This window comes from Pomacea canaliculata, linkage group LG5, assembly GCF_003073045.1.
Source record: "Pomacea canaliculata isolate SZHN2017 linkage group LG5, ASM307304v1, whole genome shotgun sequence".
Taxonomy (NCBI): domain Eukaryota; kingdom Metazoa; phylum Mollusca; class Gastropoda; order Architaenioglossa; family Ampullariidae; genus Pomacea; species Pomacea canaliculata.
The window spans coordinates 7,625,069-7,640,592 of NC_037594.1; the positions used below are offsets into that span (position 1 = coordinate 7,625,069).

Consider the following 15,524-nt stretch of genomic DNA (forward strand, 5'->3'; position numbering starts at 1 on the left):
AACAGACGAAGCTTCTAGAACTCTTTTTTCTTTCAATTTTGAATATTTTTTTTCAGCCGTTAAAGGATTCATGACTTATTGTCTGACAGTATATGGAACCAGAAATTCAACAAGAAATATTCTGAACCTTACATAAAATAGTTTGAAATGTAGACAGACGTATAATGATTGTTGATGTTGATTTTGGAAGGGACGTGCTTCAACCTCGAGGTGATTTCGAACACGTACGTATAATATAATAATAACGGTATGAGCTAAACTCAGGCTCTCCGAACATTACAAACACAACAACACAAGACAGATAAAATTCCCGTGGGTCTGTAAAGTTAATGGGAATGACAGTTTGTTCTTCTGCCGGATGGCATTCATAGATCAAGATGTCGATGAAACAGTTCATGCAACGGTCATTGAACTGGAGCATAATTAATAGAGCAATAATCAAACACGTAGATGAAAACGTCAGGGAAATATCCAGATGATCGCAATGGTGAAACAGATGACTGTTGGACACTGATGTAAAAGTCTATCCCAGTGTCGATTAATGAAAATGAAGAATCTGTGATGGCTTTAGGATATTAACGGCGATGAGAGAGTTAATTAATATTAGCAGAGGAATAAATAAAAAGCTACAGGCAATTAAACAGTCAAACACATGCAGATGTCGTCTTAAAACAAAAAGTGCCGATCGGTATAATAAGCACTACGAGCACAACAAATCCAACAAGAAAAGGCAGAGAGCTGGCCCCCTCAAGCCTGTTATTTAGTCGAAGGGACATTATAAATTGTATACGACACTTACACAAGTATACACTCGGGGCTCGTGTACCCAGAGGCGGCGTTAGGGGGTGGCAAATGGGGCGGCCGCCCCAGGTCCCGCTTTCGAAGGGGCCCCGCGCTTCAGCCCTGAGGTCATCTTATGACTTATTGCCAGCTGTTAAATAAATTAAGTTGTGACCAAAAAAATTGACGTTCAGTAAACACTTTTAACTTCTAATTAAGCAAATTATTGAACCATGTCTTAACTTTAAACCCGGCAATAATAACAAGCAGTTTATTAAATCAAATCAGATCAGACTTTATTGTCTGTCGAGGATACCCCACGACAGAAAATTTTCTTTTGCTCACACGGGCAGGCATACATACTCCTACAGACATTTAACGCACACATAATCACTACTATCTGTTCATCACCTGCAGGCAAACAACATTACAAATTGCCATCTATGTCATCTATTGGCCTGTGACAGAAATCCCTGCATTTCATTTTTTAGATTGTTTAGATTGAGATCTCGTCTTTTTTGTGCGAAAGAGAGAGCACATTCAACAAGGTGATGGCTGATAATGGATGTCAGCACCCTCTTCTCTTCAGACTGTTTGATTCCTCCTAAATCCTTGTGCCTTTATTTAGGATGGTGATGGCTGCTGGCACGAAGGACCTCTGGTAGGCAGCTTTCCGTACACGTGGCACTTTATAGCGCCTGCCTTAGGGCAACAGCTGGAAGTTGGGATGGAGAGGGTGCGTTAGGCCCGAAATGATGTTATGTGCCATCCTTCTGACTGCATGAAGGTACAAGTCAGAAAGTGGCAGCTGTGATATACCAATAATTTTATTTGCCTGGTGGATGACTCTGGCCAGCCTTGCCTTGTCTTTGACGAGGAGGTGACCATATCAGGCAGCAATGTTAAATGAGAGGATGCTCTCAATAAGAGACCTGTACACAGTCTCCAGCACCCCAGAGCTGACATTGAAGCTGCGGAGTCTCCTCAGATGGTACAGCAGCTGCTGGGCCTTTTTGTACACTTGGTTTACGCGATCACTAAATGAGAGCCTCCCGTCGATCACTTTACCAAGGTACCTGAACACAGCAGCCCTCCGAGTTTATTAAGACTTGCTAAAATCCATTAAAATCAGTTTGTAACTGAGATGGGTCTTAATAGGGAAATCGACCAGTCTGGCTTTCATTCCAGGAACCATGACCTCCGACAGCACCTGTAAATTAAAGTTTATTTATTTCAATGTTGAAAGTATGCTTTTCTTTGTCGTTTTAGCTTTTACTCGGCCATGCTTATTACGCCATTATTGTTGCTCTAGACAGAGGAGAAACAGCCGTTCATAATTTTTTTCAACACGAGATTTCTGCGAAGGGCCGTTCATGAAGCACAACCAACTGAGAAAGCAGTGAACGAGGCCGGTCATTTTAACCCAGACCAGATCACGCCAGCCATATTGACCTCCCGTCTGAGTCGAATCGACCTCGCCATGAACATCCTCCCTTGACCACAGTGCTGTAACATCTAAAGTCAAATCAACCCAGGATCAGGCTAAATGAATGCAGTGACACCTGGTTGGCGTTAATGTCTTAGTGCACATTTAATACCGTGTTTTCCCCAAAATAGGACATAACCTGAAAATAAGCCCTAGAATGATTTATACTTTACAGGATGATGGGGATATAAACCTTACCCCAAATACCTCAGTTAAGAGGTTTTCATTCGTCTGTTGAAACACAAGACGGACATATTCAATTATAAAGTAATGATATTAACATATAAATAAATAACTTATGAGTTACGACAATGTTCCAGAAAAAGAAGACGTGATTGTACTAAAAATATATATAGATTTTTGTACATGAAAAAAGAAGACATCCCCTTAAAATAGGCCCTAATACCTCTTTTGGAGCAAAAATTATTGTAAGACCCGGTCTTATTTTCGGGGAAGCACTGTACGAATCTTCCAACTTAATAATAAATAACGACGAAGGCTTTAAATTGATTTAAGAGAAAATCGTTTATGCGCTGCTGAATTGCATTGCCAAGCAGCATTTTTGCTTAATGATGCGAAAACTCATGCAGCTTCGAGCTCCAGTTTCAGTCCCATCTCAACACCTACTGGCGAGTAGCGGCAGCTCGAACGTGTCAGATATCATGCACGGCCATGCCGACGTGACCCACAAAATTACAATATTTGTTGAAGTCTGAGAAGAAAACGTGCCCGCATTCACTCTGGTTGACTTTCCATAACACTCGTAAACTCGAACTGACCTTGATCCGATATCGATTTTCTGATCTGACAGGTAAGTTTTTATCTTGCTGGGGTAGATGTCAAGTTGCCGCTAACGTCACAAATTGCGTCAATGTTGATGCGATCAAAACCTCGTGGAGCCGTGAGAACTGCTCGACGATAACACCGATGATCTGCAGATATGCTGATATTGTTCTTCAGCACGCATGCACGTAGGTGAGGCAGTACGCATATATATATATGCACGTGGGCCGGTAAGCGTCTGGGCCCATATTTGCATTCCAGTCATCGTTATAATCTTTCACAGACGACCGTAGACTTCTTCCATTTCGTCCATCTTCGTGGTTGCAGGGTAGGCCATGCCCAGAACAATGGTAAACACTTAGGCCTGGCAGAGATCAGTATGAAGATCTGTCGACCGGAAATGAGGGTACAACTGATGACAGTTCGATCTGCTTCTTTCCGTACAAAGCAGCCTGGCACCATGCTCGTATTTTATTTCTTCCTCTCCCCTTCTGTTGATGTTTCCCTAAAACCAGACCTCAGTCATTCCTACATTATTCCAGTGATAACGTTCTACCTCACCCCAGCCAACCATAAAGCTGACACAAGTTTCAGTAGGGGTTCCTTGGAGCAAGGGGTTGAAAAACTTTCATAAAACTTGCTTGTAAAAATAAGGCTACATTTTTTGCTCTGATTACTTGAGGAAAATAAGCAAAGTGGAGGGCTATAGAAAGAGACGCAAAGTGAGCGAAAAACGAGAGAGCTAGAGAAAAGAGCTAGATAAGCAGAGGGTGTGTGTGCGTGTGTTCCTTTTCTAATCTTCAAAATGTTATCATCACATACACACAGAGATGCCGACTTCTGAGCCATATATATCTTTGTTGCAGGATTTGCAAACAGAAGAGAAAATTTGCAGGATACAACGCCCAGTCGAGTTCATCCTCAGAATAAGAGACAAGGTAGAGAATACTGAGCAATATTTTAAAACCCAGAGATTCAAACAATATCTACACCAGAATACAAAGCCATCTGAAAATAATGCTGTTTATTGAGCCTTTCGCAATGACATGAATAACCATCAATACATTGCCAATTCGTCAAGCCAGTCAAACAAGTATCCACACAGTGTCCAATTGGACCATTATCAAAAGTAACCATTATTAGTCTCAGTCGTACACAAGCAATAAATATTTGCAATACACATTCTTTCAAATCACCAGTATTTCCTTTTATTCACGTACCCTTTTCACTCACCAATACAGACAACACAGGAGTAAAAGTGGACGGAAGATAATAAATTAAGATAATTAATTGTTCAAGCAATAATGGAATGCACAGAGCTTGCTTTTAGTCGTAGATGTTTATGCTGCTTTTATCATGATGATTGGATGATAATTCTTGGTGTGGCGATAGAATCTTGGTTAGTCAGTAGCAACAAGCTTCGACAGTATCAACTGTAGAATGAGGTCTTTGTCCTATTAATTCTGATTACATAGCTCGACAGCAAAACACTTGTACAGTGTCGACACTGATAGCTTAGCTGTTGTGGTTTTACTCAAAAACAAGACACGCATCCCTAGTTGTCTTTGCGAGTACAACTTTAAAGGTCAGTCATTCGCACAATGTAACTCTAACCCTCCACAAAACCTCATGTAACTGTGAATAAAGACAAATATGAACAACACGCATGGTTGGGTTATATAATAAATAACAATACTCATCTTACCCACATAGTCCTTCATCCTGTACAAAACATTAATATTACCATGTTTAGCATCCCAATGGTAAAGCTTTTGCGTATAATATTTTCTTTGACCAGCACCAAAATAGCTACCTGGCAACAAGCATATTATTTTAATTACGATGCACAATCGCTCATCACTAACAACTCAGCAAACTCTCTCTTTAAAGACTGAGTTTGGTCACCGGGCATTTCGTAATCACTAGAAACAAAAGAAAACAGCTCTCAATGTTCACGTCGTTGTCCCAGCAGTGACTGACGAATAAACCAGCATCAGCACTCACAGAGCATCTTTTCACAAAACAGGACTAGAACACAGGATTATAAATAACATTGCATTGTCTAGTTTCAACCTCCTCGCAAGTTCAGATCTTTAGCTTGAAATGCATAAATCTGGACTCCCATGCTTCGACTTAGTCATACAGTGTGAGGCCACCCTATGGCCGACGGTTTCTGCACACTTGCAGTTCTCACATAAGAACACCACTGTACCAACATTTTCTACCGTCTGCATCATGGAACAGTCAGTGAATGGCATGTTTGGCTTCTGTCGTGCGATGATGACCGATAACCACTCAGGAAATCCGCTCCGTTCGAAGGGCAATGTTGTGGATAGGAAGAATCGCCGCGCCCTCTTTCAGCTTCAGAGGAACTTGAAGGTCAGAGGTCCGCTCGATCTTGTATCGGCGGAGAAGTTTGGCCATCGTTATTTTCATCTGCACGATAGAAAAACGCTGCCCAATGCACATCCGCGGCCCGGCTCCAAAGGGCATAAAAGCCATAGAATGTCTCTCAGCTTTCTTCTCCAAAGTAAACCTGTCAAGACAACATTTTCAGTTTAAGATTTGAACCTTCACACACTTAGCTCGTTATCGAATCTAAACCAGTATAAAGAGGACGACAGGTATATAAACAGTTGTATATTGTCTTAGCACGGCTTAGACAAGACATGCACAAGCAATTTATGTTGTTGCTGCTGTTTTTGTTTTTTGGTTGTTTTTTTTTTTTACATATGAAGATAAAGCAAATAACGAAACACAAAAGGATAGGATTAACCGATAAGCCACCTAGTAGAATAAAATGATTACCACGTCTTTCTCGTTATGGCCGGCTCGAGGGTGAGGGTAGAGCGAGGGTGGAAAATTTACTGTGATTATTCGTAAAACTTTTGGCTTTCTTTTATTTTAATAGACTTGTTTTATTTTTAGCATCTCAGCAATAACCAATGAAAAAAAAGATAAATGTATTAAATAATTTAAACTCGCGATTAAGGTAATAATTTGATAAATAGAGTTAGAATACAATATTCCAGTCTCACCTGAGGGGATCAAAAGAGTCTGAGTCAGGACCCCAGTGTTTCGGGTCTTGGTGTAGTGTCCACAAGTTGGCCTGGACAAGCATACCGCTTGGGATATTGATGCCCTCAATCTGACAAGCGTCCTGACACTGTCTGGCCACCACACTGAAAATAAATAAATAAAAATAACGACGATAAAAACAGCTGTAAAAATAGGGAAGTCTATAACAAATCTTTCAATTTTCATCAAGACTGATCCGTAAGTAAGCTATGAAAGGCGGGGGTGGTAGGCATGGGGAGACTATTTGTTGTAATTGTATGTGGAAGGCTTGACTTTTCTGTCTTTGAAACTCACATGCTAGCAAGTGGATATTTCCTGAGGGTTTCGGAGATAACCATATCCATGTAGGTCAGGTTTCGAATGTTGTCATAAGTGGGTTCTTCATCCTGCACAAATAAGAAAGGTATAGATTTAATGTGATGCACTCTCTATCCTACCCAGAATTCTCTTTTGCTCCTACACACACACACAGAAGCACCAGAGAAACAACAGATAGAAAAACACGACCCCAGCTGACTGAAAAGCCAATTCGTTTTCTCTCGAAGTTGATGTAACTGACGAAGTAAACATGTTGACCAGTTTGTGCCTGTCGAAAATTGTGATGTATGTCACCTACTTTATGGCTTTTATGAATGGGATACTGCGTAAACAGCCTGCTGGGAAAGATGATCTGCTCGGCTGCTTGTGTTGTTAACGGATGTGGGAGATAAGTGTTTTACGCCAAGCCAGCAACTAAGTTTATATCAAGGCAAGGCAGCTAGCCCTGTAAACAGATGCCACATGCAGAGAAAGAACAGGGTCCCCGAGACGAGAGCTGAACCCAGAACATCCAACTTTCACTGTAGTGCAGGCAGATGCTAACCGTCGCGCCACTGGACCCCCGTGTTCACGGAGGTGTTTGAGGAAGTAGGAATATTGCTTCATGTTCACTCAGTATTTGTGAAAAAGATGGCCCATGGTGATAAATATGGCGTATTTCACAGGATTTCATGAAAAGATAAGGATAATAAACGGAAGTGAACTGAAGCTTACATCTTCGAGAACGTCCACGACCTCCTGGCGCATCCTGTCCTGCACGTGCGGGTGGAGTGCGAGTTCGTAAAAAATGTAGGAGAGGGTGCTGCTGGTCGTCTCATAGCCAGCCAGAAGGAAGAGCAACGAATGTGCGATCACCTCCTGCGAACAGCGTAATGCGCATGGTCAATATACAAATTTGAAAAATGCCAAAGGAAAAATTCATGATGACGATGAAATATGAAAAATGTAATTTGTGCGGTAGAAATTAAAATCTTTCAAAACTACGTTGTCTATAAATATCAACCGAAAGAAGTTAAATATGTTATTTACTCAAAAGTTTGGAGTGTTTGCATGGAAAATGTAGACTATAGTGCCTAATACTATACATTATTTGAGTACAGTCAAAGTTATGTTTCTTACTGATTCTGTGAGGGATCTGAGCAGCGGGCCTTTGCTAATGTTGCCGTTCTCGTCAATGTGAGGCTGGTGGGTTGTATCCAGGTCTTGATGGCGGTTTACGGGGTAGCGTGCGTCCAGCATCTGTTGCAGCAGATCATCAGTACGCTGCACGACAAATAAGTCACAGAATAAAGATGTCGTCTATTAAAAAAAGAACAGAAAGATACAGGTAGGAAAAGATCCATGCACTTACATGCATATCCACATACAATGCACTCTACTCTACGCGTACATACAAACAGTGAGTACTAACCTCTTCTGATTCTTTACGAGCTTTCACCCAGGCTCTCAAGCGATCCTCTATCCAGTACACAGGATTGAATTGAATGTGGTGCATGAACTTGTAGATAGCTATCCACAGTTTGCTCAGACTTGGAAACAAGACTGAAAAAATATAAAAAGAAATGCTATTAGATATGATAAAATTGAAAAGGTACGTAGGCGCCTGTGTTCTCCTGTAAGGTAGAGAGAAAAAATAAGTGTGTGTGTATGTGCGCGCGTTCAGTTCATCAGTGCTTGTTAGACTAAGAAGCCAAATAGCAGACTATCGATGTCTGACCTCGTGGCTAATACATTGTAGCTGCTACAGTATGTTACTATTCTCTTTTGCGAGTCAAGTCCCGAGTCAGTCTACTCAAACATACAGGGCAAGACATGTTCTAGAAGATCAACACAAGCCACTCACATCCCAGGGTGTACAGCACCGGCTGCTTCGTCGTGTCTTCAATGACATCCTCGCAATGTTTGATGAATCCGCACTGTGGATCCCGGAGAGCATCGCTGTCAATCCCCAAAGCACTGCGTCCTATGATGTCAAAAGTTAACTGTCGGAACAATCTGAAAATAAAATGGGGACACACCGTTGTGTATTATTTCTATTATTAATTTTTAATATGGAATACGAAAAGGATAGAGTTTGTATGATTAGGCTGCTAAAGTAAATTATTCTTCACGTCATATTTCATCAGTAAGATGACATATGTCGCATAAGGCAGATGAAACTCTTTTGCTATAGGTAAGGATGCTGAATGAGTGCTGAGCAAAATCCGAGAAGTGGATGAATGAGCAACGAGTTCTTTCTTAGTAAAATGAATAATCAAGTGTCTTATGAATGAGTACTTACTTGCTAAAATCAACCCGACAATCTTCTTTTTCCTCGATGGTTCGATCTACAACTTCCAGAAGCTTGTCTGCACAGAGACTCATCTGGTTCTGCATCTGCAGACGATATCAGAGATTGACGATAATACAGCTTTCTAAAAAGTTGCATGAGCTCACAACACAAGTGACAAATACGGTAAGTGTGTCGCCTCGCGTATTAAACAAGATGACCTCTCACCTTTCTAAGTTTGGCGGCTGTGAACCCGGCGTTGACGGCGGACCGTAGGCGCTTCCAGCGCTGACCCCGTGCGAAGAAGAGGTGAATCTCTTCATCTTGGTCTGGGTCGGCCTGCACTGGCCACAGCTGTGCACAGAACATCAGTCAGTGAGATGAAAACATCCATTCACATCCATGTCCATCGACAACCATTATCGCTCTCTTCTACCAATGTCGTCAGTCTTATCATCACATAAAGTAGCCTAACGAACTCGAAGAACCCTAAACCGCGGAAATTTTCCACTCTCTCCTACCCTCGCCCAACAGCAATACGCGTTTGTACTTATAAACATCCGTTACAGTTTAAACGGATATGCTCCTCACGAGGTAAGCCCAAATGTTTAACCGATGATAAATACCTTTCTGGCATGGAAGTTGTTGAACTGTTTGATGAACACCTGGTTCAGCAGGTCGGCGTTGGATGTGACCAGGACAGGTGTAGGACCTTCAAAATACCTGGGGGTGGAAGAAAAGAGCCAGATATTATACCATGAACCAAGTCAAACGGTTCATGTTTTTCTCCACGCTTGCGAGGCTTTTTTGTTTAATCACCAGCCCGTAAACATGTCCGAACCGCTCCCTCAGGTCGTCGACCCCTTTTAATTTGCATTTTATGAAGTCAGTTGTAATGTCCTGCTGAGCTTGTTAGTGCTGTTCCTGCTGTCATGGTCTGTCATTTTAATGCGCGACTTCGTAAACACTTTTAGACGATAGACTAACAGATGAACGAAAGGGCAGATGAAGGCAGAGCTAAACAGGAGAAATGAGTGGATAGATGGAAAACTGCACCTCAGTGCATCTCATGCTTACCCAAATGTTTCTCCATACTGCTCGGCCCATTCTTTGTACGCTTGACTGATCAACTTCTTTCTGAAGGTGAGAAGATTTCCAAGAAGTAAATTAGGCTTTGGCCCTGGAATTCCCATCTCTTTAAAGATACACATTTGACGGTGCCTTCGCCTGTCAGAAAGTTAGAAAGAATGCAAAACCATCAGGTTCACTCTCATTTCCTAATTTCCAAGCTATACCTCGGTGTTCATTTCACTTAAAAACAATCTTGGAGACAGATAACTACATTTTCAAGTATATGGGTTTAATAATCATTAGAATGGTGTAAACAATTATAAATCGAAAAAAAGGAAAGGAAAACGTAAAAGAAAGATTTGCTTACTAAATCAAGAATTTTACTAGTTGAATTTGTATCAGTTTTTTTCAGAGGAATATTTTTCTTGGATTTTGAATTATTACTACTTCTACATCTTATAACAACAATAATAATCTCACCATAAAAAAACACCCAAGAAGTACGTAAGGGTGCCAAGAAGCAGCACTGTAAAGAACATTCTGGACTGCTTGGAAGGAAGGTAGTTCTTGTTTCAAAGATGGTGTTGTGTCGGTAGGACGTCCCCAGCCAAGGTATTTCTGGATTTGACTTCAGTCTACAGACCTGACCTAGCTTGACGTAGCTGCTGACTTGGCGGAAATAACAACAGTAAACAACAGTGTGTCACTGGAGCACTGGGTACTTCAGTATATGATTTTCTTTGACCCGAAAGCTCAGATGAACAAGGACGAAGCTACAACATCAAGTAATTTCTAAGACACAATATACTCGTGAGCAAGAGTGACTGGGTTCGCCTGATGTGTTTGTCCCTCATATATACCTGCGGCTGATCAAGCCCACTTTTTGTTGTTCTCGTCCTTCGACCAGTCAGAATCGCTCCCATCATCGTGACCTAGTGCGTCAGACAGGTCGATAGCCTTATTGGTGAATACACGCACGAGCAGGTCACGAGTCAGAACAAAGTCACTCCCCCTAGCATCTCTTGAAGTAAGTAGATATACACGTGATACTTCAACTGTGAACGGTACGCATATCGTTAAAAGCTGACGCAAAACGCCTGCGAGTTTTTCCAAAAATTTATCATGGAGAATGATAACTTTGAAAAAATAGTTGAGGAATGAACTATACATCACATCTTCGTACTAGAAAGGGATGACGATTTAGAAAAAACAAATTTTCTCTCCCTTTCTGGGGATGAGGATGATTTGCCATGTTATCAACATCAGGCAACTGCTTTCAAAACAAACCCCCAAAACTGTAAATAAAATGTGTGTTGCGCAGCATACATCAGTCACTCATTTACATACCAGCACACCTTGTTGATATCTATCTACTCGGCGTTTTTTCTAGAAGACACCTAATAGAAAAATTGTTTTTCTTCGCATGACTAAATAACAGAAAAATAAGTGGTTGATCATCATTATCGTCGTCGTCATGAATTTAAAATATTCTCCTTTACACAGATTTTTGTGGACGCTTTTTGCTGTCACTTGCTTCCAAGCGGTCATTCTGGCAGAGTCTAATACCTACATCACCTATAACATCATTGCCCAAATTTGTATTTACTACACATGCTGGGCTCTCATTGTGACCATGGCAACACTTCAACTTTTAAGTTTAGTTCTGTCATTTCATCTGCTCAAGTTCCTCAACACAACCAGCCGATAAGACATTTTGTTTTCAAGAAAACTTTATTTTTTAATTCTTTTGCATGAAAATGTTCGATAATAATTAATTCATTTTGTCTTAATATTATTATGCATTTTTATGATTAATTTATTTTGTTGCTGTTGTCTCTTTCTTATTTCTTTATTGTTGTGGTGATATTTGGTAATATTTAAGGTAGATTTTATGGGATTTCTTTGACTGATATTTTTCTTTTCACGTAGTGGTCATCAAATCCAGACTTTAAAACTTGTAAGCTGTTAAAACCTTTTCGAGTCTATGGAGTTCAAACATATTATATCGAAAAAATCTTTTTGAAAGTTTAACTGTTACTGTCCAATGTCAGTTGTTAAATTCTTTATATTTTTACTTCATATGCTTAATAACTGTCATTACAATTTTTTTCAACATTTTCATTTAAAAGACCTTTTACTTTAGTATAAGTATTGACTTGGCCATCTGTTCATATTGCTTTTTAGTTTCAATGTTATTTGCGTTGATAATTGTGTTCTTTCTAAACTTTCTCTGATGACTAATCTCAACTGTTTTTGTTGTTGCTTTGTTTCAGGATATCATACATAGTCGTACATAATAATAATTCCAGATGGTTGGAGCATTTTCAATGATTACACATAGTTTTATTATTTTATATTTGCCTAAAACATATGTTTTCATTGTTGCAAGCTTTTGGTTCTGATTATTTTAACATATTGATATTAATCTATTTAATTTTTGTTAAGTAGGTCATTTTGCTGAAATTGTTATTGTAATTTTAAAAATCCTTTCAACTCTGGTGAATTACAACTGCGCTTTTAATAACTGATTTCCTCTTATAGGTAGTTATCTAAGATACCATGTCCAAATTGTCTGGATTTTATATAAGAATCATTGGAGTCAGTTTAATTTTATATTATGTAATTAGATAATTACATAATTACACAACTAAATTATCTTGATGGCAATTTTACATAAAAATTGGTGTTGGGTATTAATTTGGATCACCAGGTTACAATGTTTTAAAAATCTGTTTGATTTCTGTTTGTCCCGTCCATCTGCTGAGGCCGCGAATGTCCGTTACGGCTAGTCATGACTCTGTCACCTCGCTGCGTCCCTCTCTGACCTCTGAGGGGTCATCTCCTTATGCCATAGTTACCGACTGGCGCCACGTGCCGAACGCCATAACAAGTGTTACTTACCTGACCTCCTTCGCTGTACATCTTATCAATCGAACAGACACCCCACATACTAGCACGACAGACCGATAAATACAGCTGATGATAGCGATATTTCCCGCGATAAACCAACGTTTGCAACACATCATCGCCGGTCAACTTTTCAAAAAAGTTATCAGTCTATCGTCTTCAGATGGGCTCTTGACGTCACAGGTGTGACCGTTGACGTATACAAAAGGTTAGTTTTTTTCCCCTAGCAAGACACTTTGAACTTTCTCACAGATGACAAACAGTCGTGAACGTCATTGGTGGCCTTGACACGCAAAGGTCTTTGATAGCGCGCGATGGAGACCTTCGCAAGGTGTGGGAAGGTAGTAGGGGAGGTCAGATCAAAATAACAGGCAATTAAATAACAAACACGTGTTGCTTTACCCCTGGTTGCACGCTGCTTGCTCTGTGACTTCTACACTTACTCCCTCGTCAACACTGGAGGTCCCACGTCATGTTTTGCTTCAGTGCTCAAGGTCAAGTTTTCTTTGGTTTGTTTGTTACACGCGTATAAATGGTCGTGATGTTTGTTGGCTTCTTTCAAACACTTTTATCTCCTACAAGTCTTTTGCTATTGTTATTATTTTTACGTGAGAGATTTTTGTTTTTCATGGGATTAAATGATCCAGGACTTTCGAGAACTGCCGACAGGTACACAACATCGCAAGGTGTGTTGCTGGCTGAAACGTTTTCTTTCTGGAAAGACCAGTGTTACAGCAGGACCCCCTCAGGTTTCAAAGCCCACGTTAACTCCGGTGGAAGGGCCTGTATTTTCGTTTTCCACTCCCAGCATTATTTGTAGACCACATGAATTTACCTTCGTACGTCTCGAGCGGTACCTATTTTTCCTTCACTCCATTAATGTTTTTTCCCATGACTATGTCGTATCTTTTGTAGCTCTAAGGTCTTCGAATGAAATATCGACAGATTAATTCGATATAGGGCACAGCCATTGACGAAAGATCAGTAGGTCACATTCGACAAAGTCAATTTTATAAAGGCAAATGTTTCGACTGTCCCTTTACCTTCGACTGAAGAAATATCACTGGGAATGATTACCTGACCTAAATATTTTTCATATTGCGCCGACGACCTGGGTAACTTTCACTTTGAAAGTTTTTTTTTTTTTTAAACATAACTTTGAAATAATCAGTGCGAGGAGAAAATAGTTGCTTTTTTCCCCTGCTTCTGTCTAGATAGCTTCTAGCATAGACAGACAGAATGGAGAGAGAGAGAGAAACAGGTAAGTTTTCTCTCTTTAGCCATTTTATAATTATATAATTTTAATTGTATAATTATATTCTATACATTCTATGGCAATGAAACTTACTCTAAAATTATATAGTACATTCTATAACTAGACAGAGAAATGTTTGGTAAAACCAAAGTATTTAATCTATATTATGCTGAAAAGTTATTATCCAATTTCGTTTATAGAGAATTTTAAATAGCTACGTTAAGCATACAAGCCATATAATTTAAAAATTAATTGTAGAATTGAATTGTTTATAGAACAAAGCTGATAGAACTTTGGACATTTTAAAGATCAGCCAATTAAAAATCCCCAAAGAAACGCGACCTTGTCGAAATACAGACAGGAGAGTGATGTCTGAAGAACATTCAATATTCACTTAGTTTTAAAGGCCGAAAAGCGAAGCATTGAGATTAAATGCTTATAATATAATAAGTTGTAGTCTTCATAAAGACTTCCTCTGTGTATGTGATTGTTAATCGTTGATATCTTCTTCGGCAGAAGCAAACAAATGAAACTCGTCTTGGCCTGGCGTTATTTTAGTCATGATAAAATGCAAAAATTTATCAAATCAAGTCGCAATTGAAATCAGTCTGTTTTCATTTCAGGAACCATGACCTCCAACACCTGTAAATTCAAGTTCATTTATTTACATGTTGAAAATAAAGCTTTTAAAACTGTGCTTTTCTTTGCTCATTTTGCTTTTGCTCGGTCATGCTTATTCCGGCAAGAGTATATGTGTTGTGTTGTTGTTTTGGTATGTACATTAGTTGCTTGGTATAGTTTGGTACTTTTCAGCCATGAGATTATTTTGGTACGGTTGCATACGTTTTCATTTTACATCTGTTGAATTCTTAAATTCGTCCCAGAAATCTTTTTCTTTCTGCTGAGACATTTAATTGACTAGATTCAAGTGTTTGCTACACAGAAGGTAGCCCCTAACAGAAAGCACAGGTTTGTTTTTTTTTTTCTGTTGAGTCCAGACGGCGGCTATTCTAAACTGAAACTCTGCATCTGAAGTAATGATGATTATTCCCTTGACCCAGTTGAGGAAATTGAAACTATCTTAACACGATTAAATTACAGTCCCTGTTTTATAAAAGAATCTAGGTGCATGACTACAACCTGTATATATTTTAACTGAAATAACCTGCTGGTGTTTTGTCATATTCCAGAAGCATAGAAGATATTAACTAAAAAATTAACAAAACCTTTCCATGATGTTGCCTTAAACTTTGACCCTTGTGTTCAGAAAAGAAAATAATAATTTCAGAAATACACACAACAGAAAAGATGAACAAATATATGTGATCTCTTTACTATTTAATCACAAAAATTCTAGCTTATTTTGTTTACATCAAGCACCTATCCCACCTCCTAGACCACTGATGTCAAGTGATGACAGGTACGTCCTCCATTTATAGTTTGATAAAAGGAAAATAGATGAAAATACAGTTACCTATAAAGTATGCGATACGGAAATCGCCAAACCACCAAGAAATGACTGTACATTTAAATGTTGTACATTTTAACTGTGCTACTATTTACGGTAGCATTTTGAG

At 39.5% G+C, this 15,524-nt stretch overlaps 1 protein-coding gene and 1 long non-coding RNA gene across 2 annotated transcripts; one reads left to right on the forward strand and one right to left on the reverse strand.

The window, feature by feature from the left end:
* Positions 1–11: 11 nt before the first annotated feature.
* Positions 12–4,028, forward strand: LOC112564601. The gene is made up of 3 exons (XR_003099246.1): positions 12–224; positions 2,093–2,345; positions 3,916–4,028. It is a non-coding gene; the product is annotated as an uncharacterized LOC112564601 (long non-coding RNA).
* Positions 4,029–4,058: 30 nt separating this feature from the next.
* Positions 4,059–10,625, reverse strand: LOC112564600 (putative cytochrome P450 CYP13A4). The gene is made up of 12 exons (XM_025239527.1): positions 10,266–10,625; positions 9,792–9,941; positions 9,341–9,437; positions 8,943–9,068; positions 8,727–8,821; positions 8,289–8,440; positions 7,857–7,987; positions 7,565–7,708; positions 7,160–7,303; positions 6,422–6,513; positions 6,088–6,231; positions 4,059–5,585 (listed from the first exon to the last, which is right to left on the reverse strand). The coding sequence occupies exons 1-12, from the start codon at positions 10,322–10,324 to the stop codon at positions 5,345–5,347; spliced, it is 1,575 nt and encodes a 524-aa protein (XP_025095312.1). The 5' UTR covers positions 10,325–10,625; the 3' UTR covers positions 4,059–5,344.
* Positions 10,626–15,524: the final 4,899 nt, after the last annotated feature.